We start from the raw sequence: 20,831 nt of genomic DNA, 5'->3' as shown, positions 1-20,831 counted from the left end.
TGCTGCCAGGCTTGAGGCCCATAATACTGAGACAGACTGATAGCCACTGATGTGTACCCCTCTGCAGGATTTCAAATTTCTAGATTATATGTGCTGTTTAGACTGTCTTTTTCTAGGTCATAATAGCCCTCCCTCTCTCCACCTCCTTGGTTCTATTTTAGCTGCATGATATGGCTCCTGCGCAGGACTCTGGGTTCTCCCAGTGTGGCTAACCCTAGCCCCCACCCCTCCCAAGTGAATGCCCCACTTCCTTCCCTTTGCCCTTTGAACCCCATCCTCTTACAGTATCCTTACTGGAGCACCCCATATGAACCCCCTCTTCCCCTCCCTGCCCCTTGCTCTTAGCTCCAATCATGCACAACACCCAGATCGCTTCTGATGGTGCTCTTTTGTCCTCCCTGCAGTGCTTGGCCCTGAGCCAGAGGTTTAGACCCATGATTGAAAGATTTTCATTGCCCATCTCAGCCCCAGTTTGTGAAAGCCTAAATCTAGTTAGTTATTCTAACCTACCCTCTATCCCTCTTACTCTAAGGGAACCACTCCTCCCCGCCTCACCCTTGGGTTTGTGATGGGGTTAATTCTCCCTTTTCCATCACCTGCCTTCCACCTGCATCTCTCGCTCATCTGCAAATTTTTCATGGCACGTCACACATCCCTGCAGTGACAGCCAACCTTTGCATAATGTCTCTTTCAGTGTTAATGGCCTGACGAGCGTTGTCAAGAGGAGTATAATCCTTTCCTATCTGGCCTCCAAAAGGGCGTATATAGTCCACCTTCAAGAGCCACACCTGACCCATATTGAACCTGAGAAACTTAGGAGGACTGGGTGGGCATGGTCATGTTCAGCTGCGGCCCTCGCAGCTGTCAGAGGAGTTGCTAACTTAGAGCCCCAGCTTCCTACGCTGTGTCACTCATGTATCGGGCCCTATGCTCCTGGAGAGATGATGACCGCCGCTTCGTGGTGGCCAAGGTCAAGAGTGGTGGTAGGGTCCTCTGAGTAGGATAAATCAATGCCCCTGTTCGGAGAAAAGGGCTTTTCTTTCTCCGGCTCAGTTGCATACTTACTGAACTGTGTACCACTCCAGCTCTTTTAGGAGGCGACTGTAACTTAGCCGCTGACATGATCCTGAATCGGACAGGTCTGCAGAGACAGGACCTTACTACAGGATTTACATGGCGATTGCAGCCTGATGTCTGGCGGTTACTACATCCAAAAGACATGGAATTTACTTTTCACTTGCAGGTGCACAACACCCAGCCCAGAATAAACTACTTCTTGACTACACAGACAGTAGTTGTTCACATACAAGACTGTACCATCCTTGCACCAGCATTCTCAGACCATGCTCCCTAAGGCCTGAATTTGAACTGGAGCATGCACGCCCTCACAGGAAACCGTTACACCTTAACATTTCACAGGATCAGTTGCCCACCCAACGAGAGCAACTAAAATCACACGCCCACTTAACCAACCGACAATAGAAGCTCTGTCGCATCTCCCCAAACATCGTGGGCTGCTGCAAAAGCCACTCTCAAGGGACAAACCATGAGGGGCTCTGCTAAGGCCAGCATATGCATAGCGGAGCGAAGGGACCTTGGACAGAGATATTGCTTCGCAGATGCAAACCTATGTTTCTTACCCAGTGTAACATGCCAGACGATGTTTATAAAAGACTATAATGGAATTTCAACTCCTAATGCGCTTGGAATGTGTGCTTCATCTTCTCCATCACCTGTCATTATGAACACAATGAAAAAGCAGGCGCCTACTGCCCGCCCAAGTACAACAGAGGGAATCCATGATGGCCATTCCAGCCATCCAAAAGAGCGAGGATCTGTTGCTCATGTATCCACAGGAAATAGCCAACACATTTGATCTAAAGCTCAAAGGTTGGGGATGACTTCCACAGGGATAACCTCTTCTTTGAAGGTCTAAATATTGGATGAGGGTTGAGTTCTTTTAGTGGGTTAAATAACAAAGGAAGAAATAGCCTAGGCAATCTTCAACCTCTCCAACAACGCCGCAGGAGAAGACGGCTTCCTGAGGTTAGATGTGGTTGACTCCCTTTATGATGCCTACAAGGAGCCGGTTACAGAAGCCTGGTGGTTCTCTCTAACAGAGCACTTATAACAGTTCTACTCAAACCCAGGAAGGACCCACTCCTAACAGCAGTTACCACCCTATTCTTTACTAAATACATTAAATATAGATGTTAAAGTACTAGTGGCAGTCTTAGCCGACAGACAAGCAGGTGATCCCCCTACCATGGTCCACAGCTCCCAGGTAGGTTTTGTGCCAGGTATGCCATCCTGCAATCACCTCTACACCCTGGCCCACACACTGTGGCTCTCCAGAGATTCCCAGGAGGGAATAGTTGCCCTCTCCATGGATGCTGAAAAGGTAGTTGATAGGATCAAATGGCCTTATGTTTTCGAGCAGTAGCAGCGCCTTGAGACCCTCACGGGTGAATAGTGCACTCTGCAAATTCCTTGATTGATTGATTGAATGCTTCAGAGGCTTGGACTTGGAAACGACTTCAACTCCATGTCTAAATGGCTTTATAAGGCACCCATGGCACAAGTAAACCGTGGAGGATTACTTGCAGACTCATTCTGGATTCAGATAGGGACACGCCAAGGGTGCCCTCTCTCCCTTCTGCTGTTCATACTTGCCCCAGAACCTTTGGAGTCTGCCATTTGGCAGAACGTGTCGATCGCAAGTATTCCTACATCAGCTGAAGTCTCCAGAATCCTGTTATATGTTGACAACATTCTGCTCACCCTGACAGACCTACCCACCTACTCCAAATTCAGAGGGCCCTTTGCTTTTGTCCGCTGTCTATGTTTTTGTCTACTATCACAGACTTCACTGTGATTGCAGGCTATCGGACTAACTGTGGTAAAAGTGAAACCCGCCACTCTTTCCGGATAACTGCGAAGACTGTCATATCAGCCTATAGGTTTCAGTAGAAGGTGGATTGCCTGAAATATCTGGGAGTATATGTTAACAGGGGCCTTGAGCGAATGATAGCGGACAACCTTGACCCACTTACCACCAAAACAAAGCCTGACCATGAGAAATGGACACACCTGAACTTATCCTTGTGGGGGAGGGTGCTGGTGGTAAAATCATTGTAGTGCCTCACTTCACATATGTCCTGGGTATACTGCCCCTGTAAGTCAAAGCCTCTGTCCTGTGAGAAATTGAATTAAATCCTTCATTTGGAGGAACATGAGGTCTGAGTCGAAAATGTTGAAATTAGTTGCCCATAGATGAGGACTAAGCCTCCCGTGTATGGAGCACTACACTGTACTTCACCCGTCAGATCATGTTTACCTCTGGCCAATTTCAAAAGACGTTTCTCAATGGGCCATATAGAACATCAAATTGTGAAATTTGGTCCATGGCTACATATACTGTATTACTTCGGCCCACTGCACTCCCGCATTGCTAACCCTATCACACAGGCCATGCTCAAGGTGTTGTCTCACGCACACAGACTTCTCAACAGCAACATGCAGATCCACAGACTAGCACCCATAAAAAATAATACCAGGATACGTGTGGGTGGCTGACCGATCTCATGGTCTCCATGGAAGTGGGCTGGCATTCTCCCTATTGACCACTTTTTTTGGCTGATAAGCAGTTAAAATCCTTGGGTCCTTGGTCTCTTACAAGATGAATTCCACCTACTCAGATCTCAGCAGTGGAAATATTGGCAACTAAAACATTCCCTCTCCAGCTCACTCACCTCGCCTCCCCTCCGTGGGAGGTTGAGGATTCACTGGTATTGCGCTATGTCACCTAATCTAGACTGTTAAAGATGTAGTCTCAGGTATCTATGGCATATTAGTGCTTCTTCTCAAATCCCAACCTCTCCTACTACAATTATGTACCACTTGGCAGTGCCTGCTCAACATTGAATACCCTGGCGATGATTGGACCAAAGTTGTTGAAAGCTTGGATAGGGTTGTTAGGGAATCTAGCATGAAATTTACCCTCTTCAGGGGCTGTTACTGGTTGCGTTTGAACCTTAAAAATGCTAGGTAATTTCCCCAAATAACCTGCTGGAGATGCCCCCACGACCAGTGTGACATGCCCCACGTACTTTTCCAATGTCCTGAGCTATCTGAGTGCTGGTCCTCTACATGATACTCTTCGACTGATGGGACTTCCTCCATGATATGGTGAACCTTCCGTCCCTAGCAACCCACATGAGATGCGTTCTGGCCACGGGCCTCACCATCGTGAAGCTCTGCATTTTGCAACACTGGAGGGCATCGCACAGACTGACATAATGAATGTGGACACTTTGGCATCCAGCTACATGCAGGCTTGTTAGCGGGGACTTCACGCTTCACACTGTTTCTCGCCAGGAGGTGCTCACACCCACTTTGCCTCCCCTCTCTGCCTAGCGCTGATAAGCGCTCTAGTCTGCCTTCAGCTCCTGAAACTGGCATCCAGCTCAAGCGGGCTTATTAGCGGGGACTTCAAGCTCCACACTGCTTCCCTTCAGGAGGCGCTTACACCTGCTTTGCCCCATCCCCTCTTCCTAGTGCTGATAAGTGCTCCAGCCTGCCCGTAGCGTGGGGAGTGTATTAAGAGCAGGCACATCTGCACCCATCAGAGCCCAAAGGAAGCTCGGTGGGCCACATTTTTTCCAGTGTGGGGGTATGGTACTATCTTTTTGTTTTTATTATTTCTTCGCTGGTCTCCCTTGCACTGAGTGTCGTGTCTTGTTTTTCTTTCTTGATGCACCAGTGGAGTATGGCGGAGTGTAAGGCGGCTCTTTGAAACCCTCCTACCCCTTTTTGGCCCTCAATTAACTACCCTTGATGGTTTTCCTACACGTGCAGTGGGGGTAGTATCGAAGGAGATTGAGCTGGCAGAGAGACTGCTGTCTCTTTCTTTCTTTGGAAGGTGCCACCCTTACTAACACATGCTCATTTCACCCTTCTGGTGATCCTTTTGTCCGATTTGTCTTTCATGATGCAGACGTGGATTGCGTAGTAGAGGGTTCCCAGGATCTGGTCCTTATGTCTGCTGTGTTGCACTTGAGGGTGGACAAATCAGTGGAATCAATCAATGACCCTGCACAGCCAAGGTTAAGCCCTAAGAACAAGCGGAGGAGGAGTGCAGCTGCCTCAGCAGGTGGGAACTGTCATGTAAATGTGGGCACACAGTTAGGGGCATTGCAGTGCTCCTCTCCCAAAGGGGGCCTTTTGCTCAAGGCCTGTCTGAGGAAGCTTACTGAGGATTTTAATGCTAAATTTGATTTAATTTTATAAAGACTAAAGCTTGTTGAATCTAGACTATCTCAGCTCATGGACGCTCCCACTCATGCTGGCGACTTACCAACTGGTCCTAACGATGTAAGCCCAGGGTTTGTGAATACGTTTTCCCCAACTTATTCCCTGCCCCAACTAGAGAATGTGAAAGGGATCGTACCTTCCCCTAAAATAGTTTAGCCTATTCAATTGCTGAATAGAAATCCCCCTGCTTCTGTTAGCTCCTTACCCCCTCCTCAGGATCTCACCCCTTGAATGCGACAAGTCAGATAATGTAATCACCTTACTGTTTGAAGCCACCCCTTACTTAGTGGCTCTGGGAAATGTGCTTCCTTTGGCCACATCTAACTCAGAATCTTATGATGAACTTAAAAATAAGGTGCTTCATTGGTTAACTAGGCACTTCAGCCTGGGTTTTCAGATGTTCGCTAGCATGTGTAGCTGCAGATACACATGCTGTGCATAAGTCCGCCATCTAGTGTTGGGCTTAGAGTGTTCCATGTTTTTCTTCTAAGTAGCTTTTTCGAGTCATGAGATCGACTGACTACTCCTCTCAGTGATAGTGCGCATGGACATCCAGTCCTTTGTTGGATTGTTATCTTTCCGCTGTCTGGTTCGGACGTGTTCCCTCTCGCTCCGGTAGATCTTGATTCGGTACCATCTGAACTTCTCAATCTTTCCTTTAAACGTCGGTATCGTTTTCGAACACGTTTTTCTAACTACACTCGATCCGATTGTATTGTCTGGATCAATTAAACGCCTGCACCCTTCTCGGGCCTACTGTGTCACAGGCTCATGGATCGGACTCTGTTTCGATTCTGCCCTCGGAGCCACGCTACGTTCCCCTACACCAACCAACACTCGGTGTGCAACCTCTGTCTCTTTCCAGATCACAAGGAGGAAACCTGTTAGGCGTGCCGATCCTTCCGCTCCAAGAAGACTGCGGGATCGGAGATCGCGTCGGCTGGAGATGGTATTGAAGTTGCCGAACAAAGGAGGAACAAGCGCAGACTGCAGTTTCCATTGCAGACTCTGATTCCGACTGTGACTCCGATGGAGACATCTAAGTGATTCCTGCAGCGCGGTACGTGAGTACGCCAGCCCCTTCCCATCAACAAAAACATTCTAAAAAGTCATCACAATTGGTCTTGGGTCCACCACTTCTTGCCGGCCATGGTCGGACCCAAAAGTTACATCTCGATGACCGGCCCTCTGGTTTGGCGTTGAAGAAGACCAAAATGCATTCGACCAAACAGACTGCCATGCCTGTTTCGGGATCGAGTAGAAAAGTGGAGGCTTCCACTTCGGAACCGAAGTATTAGTCTACCACCTCGGAGCCGAAGCACCCAAGTTCCTCTTTGGAGCCAAAAAAACTTCCATCTGCTTCAGAGTCTACATTTTCAGCCCGATTGAAGCAGCCGGTCACCAAGCTTTCGGAGCTCAAAACTGTGGGAAAGAAATATGCTCCATCTTTAGAAGAAACAACAGACATTAGACCTATACTTGAAGTCATGGACCATAAACAACGGAAGATCCAAATCCATAAGGATTCTGGAAACATTATTGCCTCTCCTCCTTCTTTAACCAAAAGGAAACTATTTTTCAAAGAGAGTTTGGAACCTGGGCCTTCACCTGCCAAAATCTTCAAACACAAGGAGAAACAAAAGGCAGCACATCATCCTTCACCACCGCATTCTCTTTTGCTTCCCACTTCTCCACCACCTGATACTCAGCCACCTTCACCTACACAGTTTTCTATACAATCTCCCGCCTCCTCACATGTTGATTGCATGGGTGACAATACTTATAGTGTAGACCCATGGCATTTGTATGACCCAGACCCTATCCCATCTAATGACCCTGATCTATATCCCACTAGGCCATCTCCACCTGAAGACCCCACGGTCTATAGTCAGGCTATTGCTTAAAGCATCCTGATACCACAATGTGCAGCTGCACTCCGATCCTACAGAGGATTATTTTTTTATTTAACATGCTCCTATCTACACACACAGAGTACCAATGCCTACCAATGATTCCAGGCAGGCTAAATATGCTGATGACATTTTTAAAGAGCCAGTAAAGGCTAGGGTACTGACACCAAGAATGGATAAAAAAAAATAAAGCTGCACCATCAGATCCACTCATCATCACTCAATAATTATCACCTGATTCAGTTGTGTGAGTCCAACGAGAAAGAGGGCAAATAGTCAGTCCACAGGGGATGCTCCTTCCCCAATAAGGAAGGCAGGAAATTTGATGCAGCAGGCAAAAGAGTGGCCACTCAAGCCGCAAATCAATAGAGAATTACCAACTCCTAGGTCTGTTAGCCAGGTACGAAAGGGCCCATTGGGACAAGATGCACGAGTTCCTGCAATATCTCTCACCCGATCACCAAAAAAGGGCACAGCAGGTAGTTGCAGGAGGACAGGCTATCTCCAACAACCAGATTAGATCCACCCTGGATGCAATAGACACCGCAGCTAGGAGTATAAAAACTAGCGTAATAATCGGGAGGCATGCTTGGTTGCGATCCTCAGGATTCAAACCTGAAATACAGCAAGTGGTCCTTAATATGCTGTTTAACAAACAGCAGTTATTTGGACCAGAGTTAGATACCACCATCCAAAAATTTAAAAAAGGACTCAGACACAGCTAAGGCCATGGGTGCCCTTTACGCAATACCTGTTCGGGGTACTTTTTGCAGGCCCCACTTCAGAGGGTGTTTTAAACCCCAAACATCAGAGGCCTCTATGTCCCAACAAAAGCAGGGACAACAGTCTTAGTCTAAAGGATCTTTCAAAGGTTCCTATAGAGGACACAGCTTTAGAGGTAGGGGGAAATCCACTGCCACAAGAGGTACCTTCCACCTCATCAAAGTAGTGACTTTTTCAGCATCCCCACACAGCACACATCTCCTGTGGGAGGAAGACTGCAACATTTCTACCATCAATTGTACAACATTACATCAGATCAATGGGTACTGTTAATTATCCACAATGGTTATTGCCTAGAAGTCATCTCCACTCCACCAAATATTCCCCCTTGCTCACACAGGCTTTCTCTAGAACACCTTGTTCTGTTAAAACAAGAGGTACAATGACTTCTCAAAGTTGCAATACAGGTAGTACATATAATTCAGCAAGGGACATGAGTGTATTATCTATACTTCCTCATACCAAAAAAAGGATGGCACTCTCAGACCAATCCTCGATCTCAGACCCCTCAATCAATACATTCTCTCAGAGCACTTCCACACGGTCACTCTTCGGGATGTCATTCCTTTACTACAAAAACAAGACTACATGACAGCATTAGATCTAAAATATGCTTACTTCCATATTCCCATACATCCAGTACACTGCAAATACTTAAGGTTTGTGATGGCAGGCAAGCACTACCAATTCAAAGTACTATCCTTTGGAATAACAACAGCACCAAAGGTATTTACCAAATGCCTAGAAGTGGTTGCAGCATACCTCAGAAGACAATATATACATGTCTTTGTCTATCTGGACGACTGGCTCATAAAAGCCAGCACCATTCAAACCTGTCAGCAACACACACAATACACAATCGATACCCTACACAGTCTAGGGTTCACAATCAATTATCAGAAGTCTCACCTTCAGCCAGCGCAAATACAACCGTTTCTGGGAGCAATTCTGAGCAATCAGTCAGCATTAGCTTACCCAAACCCACAAAGAATTCAAGCGTTCCACAGTCTCATATCTCAGCTACAATACAGTCAAACTTACACAGTAAGGTTTATTATGAAACTATTGGGAATTATAGCATTGTGCATATCAATAGTGCCCAATGCACGTCTAAACATGAGACACCTACGACAGTGTCTTTCACAACAATGGTCTCAGGCACAGGGTCAACTTTCAATGTAGTGTTGTTGGACCGCCAAACTTACAACTCTTCAATGGTGGAATCACACCAACTTATCAAAAGGGCAGCCATTTCAGGACCCTGTGCTACAGATGAATCAATGACAGGTAGGGGACCCCATGTCAACAATCTTACTATACAGGGAGAATGGGACTCAATCCAGCAGACTTACCACATAAACCACTTGGAATTGCTGGCAGTGTTCATAGCACTCAAAGCATTCCAGCCAACGATTACACACAAGACAGTGTTAATAAGGACAGACAACATGACAACAATGTATTATCTGCAGAAACGGTGGACACACTCATCGAAATTGTCCCTTCTAGCGCAGACAGTTTGGAAGTGGGCAATTCACAGTTGCATTCACCTATTAGCAGAGTGTATCCCAGGGATACACAACCAACTAGCGGACCTCTTAAGCAGGACGCAGCAACAAATACATGAATGGACGTTTCACCCACAAGTAATTCAACAGTACTTTAACATGTGGGGAACACCAAACATAGACCTTTTCGCAACAAGCGAAAACGTAAATGCCCAAACGTCGCATCCAGGTACCCACACCTTCAATCCAAGGGCAATGCTCTATGGATCAATTGGTCAGGGATATTTGCTTACGCTTTTCCACCTCTCCCACTAATTCTGTTTCTGGTCAACAAGAGCCTTCACACTTCCCTCACTATGATACTCATAGCTCCCACGTGGGCACGTCAACACCGGTACACAACCCTATTGGATCTATCTGTACTACCACCTCACAAGCTCCCAAAGAGACTGGACCTATTGACTCAAAACAAAGGTCAAATCAGGCATCCCAATCCCAGTATGTTCAACCTGGCGATTTGGCTCCTGAGGTCCTAGAGTTTGGATATCTACAGCTTCCATCAGAATGTATGGACATTCTAAACGAAGCACGTAAACCTACAACCAGGCAGCGCTATGCAGCAAAATGGAAACGTTTTGTATATTACTGTCAACCCAAAAGCATTGATCCACTTAAAGCATCAGTACAGGATATTGTATGTTATTTGCTTTACTTACAAAATGCAAATCGTGCATATTGATCTATTAAAATTCATTTAACAGCAATATCAGCCTACCTCCAAAACAGATACTTCTCTGTTTAGAATTCCTGTCATAAAAGCTTTTATGGAAGGCCTTAAAAGAGTTATTCCACATAGCCCTCCACCAGCCTGGAATCTTAACATTGTGCTCACAAGGCTTATGAGTCTACCATTTGAACCCATGCATTCTTGTGCTCTTCAGTTTCTCTCATGGAAAGTTGCTTTCCTGGTACCAATTACTTCCTTAAGGAGAGTTAGTGAAATTCAAGCATTCATTTTAGAAGACCTTTCTTCCAAATTCACAAACACAAAATAGTACTTAGGACAAATCCACATTTTCTACCTAAAGTGGTTTCATCATTTCACATCAATCAGTCAGTGGAATTGGCAGTCTTCTTTCCACAGCCAAATTGAGTTGCTGAAAGAGCTCTCCACACTCTTGATCTCAAAAGAGCCCTCATGTATTATACAGACAGAACAAAAGATTTTAGAAAATCTAAACCACTTTTTGTGGCTTTTCAACAGCCTCATACGGGTAATCCCATTTCAAGGATTGGCCAGATGGATAGTAAAGTGTTTTCAAACTTGCTATCTTAAAGCTAAAAGGCAACTATTAGTAACTCTTAAAGCACATTCTACTAGAAAGAAAGGAGCTTCAATGGCATTCTTAGGAAATGTACCGATAGCAGACATATGCTAAGCAGTCACATGGTCCACACCACACACATTCACTAAACACTACTGTGTGGATGAGCTATCTTGCCAACAAGCAAATGTTGGTCAAGCAGTGCTTAAAACACTATTTCAAACTACTCCAAATCCTACAGGCTAGCCACTGCTTATTTTAGGAGGGGACAGCTTTTCAGTCTATGCAAAACATGTGTATCTACAGCTACACATGCCATGGAACAGAAAATATAACTTACCCAGTGTACATCTGTTCGTGGCTTGTAGTGCTGCAGATTCACATGCACCTTCCCTTCTCCCTGGAAGCCTGTAGCCGTTGTGGTACTTTCTTATGTAAATACGTATATACATTGCATGGACATCTCTTTTTTATTTTTTTTACTATATATATGTACATATACATTTCTTCACTCCTTACTTCACCCTCTTGCGGGAAAACAATCTAACAAATGACTTGATGCCCATGCGCACTATCACCGAGAGGCGTGGTCACTCGATCTTGTGACTCGAAAAAGCTTCTTCGAAGAAAAACAACTTGTAACACTCCGAGCCCAACACTAGATGGCAGACGTATGCAAAGCATGTGAATCTGCAGCACTACATGTCCCGAACAGATGTACACTGGGTATGTGACATTTTCCATATGGCTGTATTATTATGGTAAGGAGGGTGGACTGAAATGGCCTTAGGACTTTGTGGTGGCAAATTTTAATAGACTAACGATGGCCATGTCTTGACCACCTTAAGTTAATTTAGTTCTAGCAGACCCACAAGTATCCAAGCCCTTCCCCTTGGTTTTCTTTTCAAACTGGAAGCAGTTTGCCCAACCTTACAGGAACAGGCACAGCTGGGGCAGGATTGTTGGAGCAGGGGCTCTGTTGTTCACTCTGTTTCCCCAGCTCTGAGAACTTCAGATAGATTTGTTCCTTTGTGTGGTTTTGATTCCTGTGATTGACTCATCCCGTCTGTTTCACCTTTGTCTCTCACTACTCTCCCTCCATTAATTGCCCCTACTGATACCCAGATTAGCAAACCTTGATGATCTCTTGTTATTACCTTGGAAAATTGCAGGTTTGGCCACAAAGTTTAGCAATTATAATTGGGATGTTTTTGTGAGACAATATCATGTGATTTGAATACTAGAAATGTGGGAAGTGGTAAGTTGTTTCTTCCTGGAAGGGTGTAAAACTTACTTTAGCCGGGGCAGTAGGCCTATTTTATTGGTGATTGCTGATATCTCCAATCTCAAGGAAGGTGAGGGTGGACCCCAGGTCGTATGAATCCAAGTGGTTTGATAGTCATTGCTCGAGAGCCCTTCGGAATTTGCAGGAAGTGCAAAAGCAGGTGCCTAGGGATAGGAAGTGTGTGATGACTTGTCACAAGGTATATAAGCTGACACTCACACACTGCAAGGTCATTTTAAAGGAGCAGCCCTGGGATGAGTTAGCCCAAACTTTCATCTCTAAGGATAGCTTTTTGTTCTGGCTTGTTATAAATCAGCCCTGCTTTGCTTGAGCAAACAGGCCAGTTCTGTGTCACCACATCAGCGAGCAGCAGTGGATAGTGCACTTGGAAGGGATTTATAATGTCGAAGCTAAGACAGGTAACGAGGATTTTGGTATGCTTTGAGAGGAAGTTAGCCAGGGAATCTCGGCTCTGTCACGAAAAACGGCTGCTGGGCCTCATGGGATTATCCCTGATTTGATTTTGGAGGATGTTGAAGTGTGGGATCCTTTTTTTGACGATGGTTCTAAATGCAGCAGGGAGGTAGGGCCCCCGGTCTTCTTGGTCCTCCGCCATTATCGTGCCGGTGTTTAAGAAGGGGGCTAAAGATAATCCCTTATGTTATCAGCCGATATCTCTGATCGATGCAGAAAATAGATCAAAGGGTCAACAAAAGGAACCAGAGCTCGAGAAATGTGTTCAAAATGCCCATAGGAAAAGGGCACTAAAAGATGCCTTGAGATGACACCAAACAAAACGTAAACCCTCAGAGGCAATTGGTGACCGAACCAAGGGTTTTGGATTTAAAGCCCCATAGAGATTCAGCTGTTATAATTAGTTATTTCAAGTAACTGTAACTCATGCTCTAAGGTAACTATAACTTGCGTCCTCACCATGCACTGGAGGCAGGAGGGGCGCTTTGCCTGTTTGGTCCTGCAGGACTTTTGGGTCTGCGCCGTTTAACAGACCTACCACATGGGGATGTAGTGCTCTACAAAGGGAGGAACGGGCTGCTAGAAGTATCCATCAACAAGTTGCTTGCCTTCGGTAACTCTCTTCTTGGTGGATACTCTAACCGCTGATTCCTAATCAAACCGCCCTCCTCCCCATTCGGTGGAATGGACTGGTCATACTAGAAAGGTTCTAACTTGGAGCTCTGCACACTGGTGTAAACTGATTTCTAAGAACTCAGTGTCTGACGGTGCAGACAAATATTAGTGAGAAACTGATAACTATGCACAGAAGCGGTGGTTATAGTGTTACCCTGACATTACTTCTGGTGCTAGACAGACCCATTCAGGGTGAGAAATCTGCAGTTAGGTAGAGTGTCCATCAGAAACAGTATTACTGAAGTTAAATAGCTTCCTCTTCTGGTGGATACTTTATCTAACTGCAGATTCTTCCTTGCCCTCCCTCCTCCCCATGTAGTGGCCTCTTTTTAACATCTAAAAAGATCCCAAGTTAGGTAGCTGCACACTGGTACTACCAGTTGTTCACACTCTGTTTCTGAGGGCATGAAAAGAGACAATCAATTGATGTGAGCATGGAGGGGTAGAACTTCTATTCTGCTCTGCTCCATCACTTCCAGGACACAATGGAGTTGACGCTGAGCTGCACGATTTAGCTGGGCCTTGAATATTTTTCGGCTCCATAGTTATTAGTACTACTGAGCTTCATTTCCTATCTCACCTGAGGAGGAAGTCTCTTGTCAAAAGGGAGGTTGTGGTGCAGCGACTAAGAGTACAAAGGTACTATGGTGAGTAACATACTTTTGTCTTTGTCACATATTTTATCCTAGTATCTTTCTGACACTGCTACTTCTTTCACTGTTTAAAATGTCAGCTGACAGATTTGGCCTCAGATGTTTTGAATATGAATCCTTTTGTTTTCTTTCATGTTTCCAGACCGGCCAGTTACATATTTATACAATACTCTGCATTACTACGAGCTGCATCTCCGAGAACGTACAAACCTGAAACGGAAGCTTGTCCATGCTATAATTGGCTCCTTAAAAGATAACCGACCTCTGGGCTGGTGTTTGAGTGACAATTATCTCAAGTGTGCAATGAATGTAAGAGAAGACAATCCATGGATCCCAGATGACACCTATTACTGCAAATTGATTGGTCGACTGGTTGACAATATCCTTTACGAATGATTGCAGTGAACTGTTGCTAGTGTGTCTATAAACTGGGGGTCACAAGTAAGTTTAATACTAAAGACACTCTCCTGTCCATAGTCCCATTCATAATCCTGTCCAATTCTACCAAAGGGTGGCTTAATAGGAAACCAAAGCCCTGTTCATCTGCAAGATGTACCATATCCAAAAGACTTCACTTTTGAGAGGAGGTGGCCACAATTATAAATATGTCTACAGTGGAAGAAATGACATCAGCAACAAGACATTCAGGAAGAAAGAACTGTACAACATATCACCTTTTGTAGAAGATATTTGCTTCTATAACATGAGGCCCAAGATTTAATTTGTGAGGTCAAAGGCACCCCCACTTTACCCTTCCTCGCCAAACTGCACTGACTCCCAATCAGCAAAAGGATCCCCTTTAAAGCACTCACTTTAGCACACCGGGCCTTGCACAATGTCGGCCCCAGCTATCCGAACAAAAGAATCATCAGATACCAGCCCACCAGACATCTATGTTCCAGTAAGGGCCACCTCATACTTGAATCCCCTGCTTCAAGAAAACTAGATGTGGTGGGACTTCTTTCCTAGTATATACTGCCAACATCTGAAACCGCCTCCCTCTTCAGCTCAGAAGCATAGATACTGAATCTGCTGTCCGCAAATCCCTAAAAACCTATTTCTTCAGCCAATAAAACCCTCTCTCATGTCTTTTTCTCTCTTCCCTGTTGCTTCTTGTGGCAGTACCAGGATGCTCAATTTCTGAATAGCTGTTTGCGCTATACAAATACAGTCATCCATTCATTTAAATTCAGAAATATTTAATGTGGCAGTTTTTTCACATAAAGATTACCAAATGTCTGTTGTATGTAGAGCAGCAGTACTGGAATAAATTAATCGTCTCAGCCTCTGGTAGATGATGAAGCTCAAATTTATGCTTCATTTTCTGTGCAGGGGCAAACAGATGAGTGCTTCAAACAGATTCCCTCCAGGTGAAGAACAGGTTGAAGTGCAATACAAGTGTCTTTCCTGCTAGAGAAAATTTGTAATCTTGCTGGCATGATTGGGGTGCAGTTAGTAAATGCACTGCACATGTGGGTCATCTGAAAAATAATTTGGCCCATTGGTGTTGAAAATACATGAATACGGATAGTTTTACTTTTGATGGAGGATTTGCTAGTGTTTAATATGAAAGTTAGTCAGACATGGACCTGCACCCCTCCCTGAACCCAGATCCCCCAGAGAAAGGGAAGGAGAAAATCACTAACCCCTTGAAAAAAAAGAGCAGACTAGAACAGTAACTTAAACATTTCCAAGACAGAGTTCAAAAGAAAGCAAGCTTTGTATCGAAGGATGGTAGTAGTCTTCTAAACAGCATAGCTCTTAAAAAGACCCATAATTTTGTCTTTAAAATTATCTGTCATATATGAAAACTAAACGGTATCTGCACAAATGACTCATCTGTGTGGTCCAGCCACTTTAAAGTATTGTTGGCGTCTCTCCTTTTATCAATTTCCATTAGAAAGCAGCCGTATTTGTGGGGTCATCGTCTTACTGCTGAACTTTGTTCAGCTACTGAGAAAAAAAGTTGTGTTATAACCTGGTTCCTTGATTTAATGCTACCTGATGTTTTTTGGCCAAGATCCACCTTGACAACATAATGCATGTTTCAAATTACTACCCAGTTGATAATATTGTACTTATTTACTAACTGGCATACTATATGCCACATCTTGCATTGATGCCAGTTTAATGATGTCATATTCCATTGAGTTATGCTTATATTTAATTATCTGTTTTCTAACTTACGTCCCTTCCAGTACACAAGATGGCACCCTGTCACAACACACTGTGGGAGAATCTTGTAAGACCAAATCATGTTCCTAAAGTATATGTTCGATGGCATCTGTCGCTGTAGATACACATGGTCTGCATAGCTCGCCATCTGGTGTTGGGTCGGAGTGTTACAAGTTGTTTTTCTTCGAAGAAGTGTTTTCGAGTCATTGGACCGAGTGACTCCTCCTTCTGTGCTCATTGCGCATGGGCGTCGACTCCATCTTCGATTGTTTTCTTTCCGCCATCGGGTTCGGACGTGTTCCTGTCGCTCCGAGTTTCGGAACGGAAAGATAGCTGAAAACGGAAGATTTTCGACGGTATCGTTGCGATCCGGTTCGAGATAAACACATACGACAACGCATTGAACATCGAAGCGCTTCGGTGCCCTTCGGGGTAGATTTCGGCACACCGTCGGGGCCTAGTCGGCCCGACCGCGTGGAGAACAACGCCGATGGAACGGACCCCGTTTCGATTCTGCCCTGAATGCCACAACAAATATCCTTATACGGACCAACACTCGGTCTGTAACCTGTGCCTGTCACCCGAGCACAGCGAAGAATCCTGTGAGGCCTGTCGGGCGTTCCGGTCCCGAAAAACTCTGCGCGACCGTCGAGCGAGAAGACTGCAGATGGCGTCCACGCCAAAGGAGCATCGACAGTTCGAGACAGAAGAGGAACAGGGTTTTCTGAGCCGAAAAAAGCACCAACAGACCCAGTTTCAGGCTCCTATACTGAAGAACTTTCTATGTCTTCACAAATGAAAAGACACAGATTCGAACAGGAACTGCAATCCACTGAAGTGGATCACACGCAAAAGCGTATCTTTATTCAGCAGGGGACAGGGAAGATCAGTACCCTTCCACCTGTCAAAAGAAAGAGAACACTTCAGTTTGTAGCACGAGAGGCTCCTCAGCAACAAACAGCAAAGACGGTAACACCTCCTCCCTCGCCTCCACCTGTAACTCCGGCTTCGCCAACTTACACCCCGTCACATTCGCCAGCTCACACCGCCATGAGCCACGAAGATCAAGACGCGTGGGACTTGTACGATGCACCAGTGTCTGATAACAGCCCAGACACATACCCAACTAGGCCATCACCACCTGAGGACAGCACAGCCTATTCACAAGTGGTGGCTAGAGCAGCTCAGTTCCATAATGTGGAACTACACTCTGAACAAGTAGAGGATGACTTTTTATTTAACACCCTCTCCTCCATCCACAGCTCCTACCAAAGCCTGCCTATGCTCCCAGGCATGCTTCGCCATGCAAAGGAGATCTTCAAGGAGCCAGTCAAAAGCAGGGCAGTAACGCCTAGAGTGGACAAAAAGTATAAGGCGCCTCCTACGGACCCTGTATTCATCACCTCTCAGCTGCCACCAGATTCTGTGGTGGTAGGGGCTGCCAGAAAATGGGCAAATTCACACACTTCTGGGGATGCACCTCCCCCAGATAAAGAAAGCAGAAAGTTCGATGCAGCCGGGAAGAGGGTCGCTGTCCAGGCAGAAAATCAGTGGCGCATCGCAAACTCACAAGCGCTGCTAGCGCGATACGACAGAGCCCACTGGGATGAGATGCAGCATCTCATTGAACATCTCCCAAAAGATCTACAAAAAAGAGCAAAACAGGTTGTTGAAGAGGGTCAAAACATTTCCAACAATCAAATACGCTCCTCTATGGATGCAGCAGACACAGCCGCAAGGACCATTAATACGTCGGTTACCATCCGTAGGCACGCATGGCTCAGAACGTCTGGATTCAAGCCAGAAATTCAGCAGGCAGTACTTAACATGCCAATAAACGAAAAAATGCTGTTCGGTCCGGAGGTCGACACAGCCATAGAAAAGCTCAAAAAGGACACTGACACTGCCAAGGCCATGGGCGCACTCTACTCCCCGCAGAGCAGAGGATCTTATACCACCTTCCGCAAAACACCTTTTAGAGGAGGGTTTCGGGGTCAGGCCACACAAGCCACTACCTCACAGTCCGCACCGTCCACCTACCAGGGACAGTACAGGGGAGGCTTTCGGGGCCAGTATAGAGGAGGGCAATTCCCTAGGAATAGAGGAAGATTTCAAAGCCCCAAAACCACTACCAACAAGCAGTGACTCACACGTCACTCACCCCCCCCACACAACACCAGTGGGGGGAAGGATAGGTCAATATTACGAAGCATGGGAGGAAATAACTACAGACACATGGGTCCTAGCAATTATCCAACATGGTTATTGCATAGAATTCCTGCAATTCCCTCCAGACATACCACCAAAATCACAAAATTTATCAAAACACCATTCACAGCTTGTAGAGATAGAAGTTCAAGCACTACTGCAAAAAAATGCAATAGAATTAGTACCAAGCACACAAATAAACACAGGAGTTTATTCACTGTACTTCTTGATACCAAAAAAGGACAAAACACTGAGACCAATTCTGGACCTCAGAGTAGTAAACACATTCATCAACTCAGACCACTTTCACATGGTCACACTACAAGAAGTGTTACCATTGCTCAAAAAACACAACTACATGACAACCCTAGACCTCAAAGACGCATATTTCCATATACCAATACATCAATCACACAGAAAATATCTAAGGTTTGTATTCAAAGGAATACATTACCAATTCAAAGTATTGCCTTTCGGTTTAACAACCGCTCCAAGGGTATTCACAAAATGCCTAGCAGTAGTCGCTGCACACATCAGAAGGCAGCAAATACATGTATTCCCGTATCTAGACGACTGGCTAATCAAAACCAGTTCGCTCACACAATGCTCAAACCACACAAATCAAGTCATACAAACCCTCTACAAACTAAGGTTCACCGTCAACTTTGCAAAATCCAACATTCAGCCAAGCAAAGTACAGCAATATCTAGGAGCCATAATAGACACGACAAAAGGAGTAGCAACGCCAACTCCACAAAGAATTCACAATTTCAACAGAGTCATTCAACACATGTCTCCAAATCAAACAATACAAGCAAGAACAATACTACAGCTCCTAGGCATGATGTCCTCATGCATAGCCATTGTCCCAAAAGCAAGACTGCACATGAGGCCCTTACAACAGTGCCTAGCCTCACAGTGGTCTCAAGCACAGGGTCACCTTCTAGATCTGGTGTTAATAGACCGCCAAACTTACCTCTCGCTTCTATGGTGGAACAGTATAAATTTAAACAAAGGGCGGCCTTTCCAAGACCCAGTGCCACAGTACGTAATAACAACAGATGCTTCCATGACAGGGTGGGGAGCACATCTCAATCAACACAACATAAGAGGACAATGGAACATACATCAAACAAAACTGCATATAAATCATCTAGAATTATTAGCAGTTTTTCAAGCACTAAAAGCTTTCCAACCAATCATAACCCACAAATACATCCTTGTCAAAACAGACAACATGACAACGATGTATTATCTAAACAAACAAGGAGGAACACATTCAACGCAGTTAAGCTTATTAGCTCAAAACATATGGAAGTGGGCAATCCACCATCAAATTCGCCTCATAGCACAGTTTATTCCAGGGATCCAGAATCAACTGGCAGACAATCTCTCTCGAGATCACCAACAAGTCCACGAATGGGAAATCCACCCACAAATTCTGAACACCTACTTCACACTCTGGGGAACACCTCAAATAGACTTATTTGCAACAAAAGAGAAAGCAAAATGCCAAAACTTCACGTCCAGATACCCACACAAGCAATCCCAAGGCAATGCCCTATGGATGAACTGGTCAGGAATATTTGCTTACGCTTTTCCTCCTCTCCCTCTCCTCCCTTATCTAGTGAACAAATTGAGTCAAAACAAACTCAAACTCATTTTAATAGCACCAACGTGGGCAAGACAACCCTGGTACACAACACTGCTAGATCTTTCTGTAGTACCCCACATCAAACTGCCGAACAAACCAGATCTGTTAACGCAACACAACCAACAGATCAGACACCCAGATCCAGCATCGCTGAATCTAGCAATCTGGCTCCTGAAATCCTAGAATTCGGACACTTACAACTTAGCCAAGAGTGTATGGAGGTCATAAAGCAGGCCAGAAGGCCATCCACTAGACACTGCTACGCAAGTAAGTGGAAAAGATTTGTTTGTTACTGCCATCATAATCAGATACAACCACTAGACGCAACTCCAAAACATATAGTAAATTACTTGCTCCATTTACAAAAAGCAAAGCTAGCCTTCTCTTCTATTAAAATACACCTTGCAGCAATATCTGCATACCTGCAGACTACCTATTCAACTTCCTTGTATAGGATACCAGTCATCAAAGCATTCATAGAAGGTCTTAAAAGAATTATACCACCAAGAACACCACCTGTTCCTTCATGGAACCTAAACGTGGTCCTAACAAGACTCATGGGCCCACCTTTCGAACCCATGCACTCTTGCGGAATACAATTCCTAACCTGGAAAGTTGCCTTTCTCATCGCCATTACATCTCTGAGAAGAGTAAGTGAAATTCAAGCGTTCACAACACAGGAACCTTTTGAGAGTGATTACCAGCAGTTTCATTGCTTTTGAGGTTTCCAAAATGGGTTTTCCTTTTGGTAGTGCCAGCCATTCCAGCCGCAATCTCTGCAACAGTAAAACGCACTGGTTAAGCAGTACAGAAGCAGAGCCAGAGGAAGGGCAGTGGATCTGCCCAGGAAACCTCTGCTGCCTCAGTG

General features: G+C 45.2%; 1 protein-coding gene across 3 annotated transcripts in view; it reads left to right on the top strand.

Annotated features, from left to right (window-relative positions):
• MED23 (mediator complex subunit 23) overlaps positions 1 to 20,831 on the top strand; it is a 409,061-nt gene that overhangs the window by 299,943 nt on the left and 88,287 nt on the right. For all 3 annotated transcript variants that reach the window (XM_069235159.1, XM_069235158.1, XM_069235157.1), the window contains one exon: positions 14,069 to 14,305. In XM_069235159.1, coding sequence (XP_069091260.1) covers positions 14,069 to 14,305 — 237 coding nt within the window. The remainder of the gene's footprint in view (positions 1 to 14,068; positions 14,306 to 20,831) is intronic.

Source organism: Pleurodeles waltl, chromosome 5, assembly GCF_031143425.1.
Source record: "Pleurodeles waltl isolate 20211129_DDA chromosome 5, aPleWal1.hap1.20221129, whole genome shotgun sequence".
Taxonomy (NCBI): Eukaryota; Metazoa; Chordata; class Amphibia; order Caudata; family Salamandridae; genus Pleurodeles; species Pleurodeles waltl.
The sequence above is the reverse complement of the archived record's forward strand: the minus strand, read 5'-3'. Positions and strand labels throughout refer to the sequence as shown.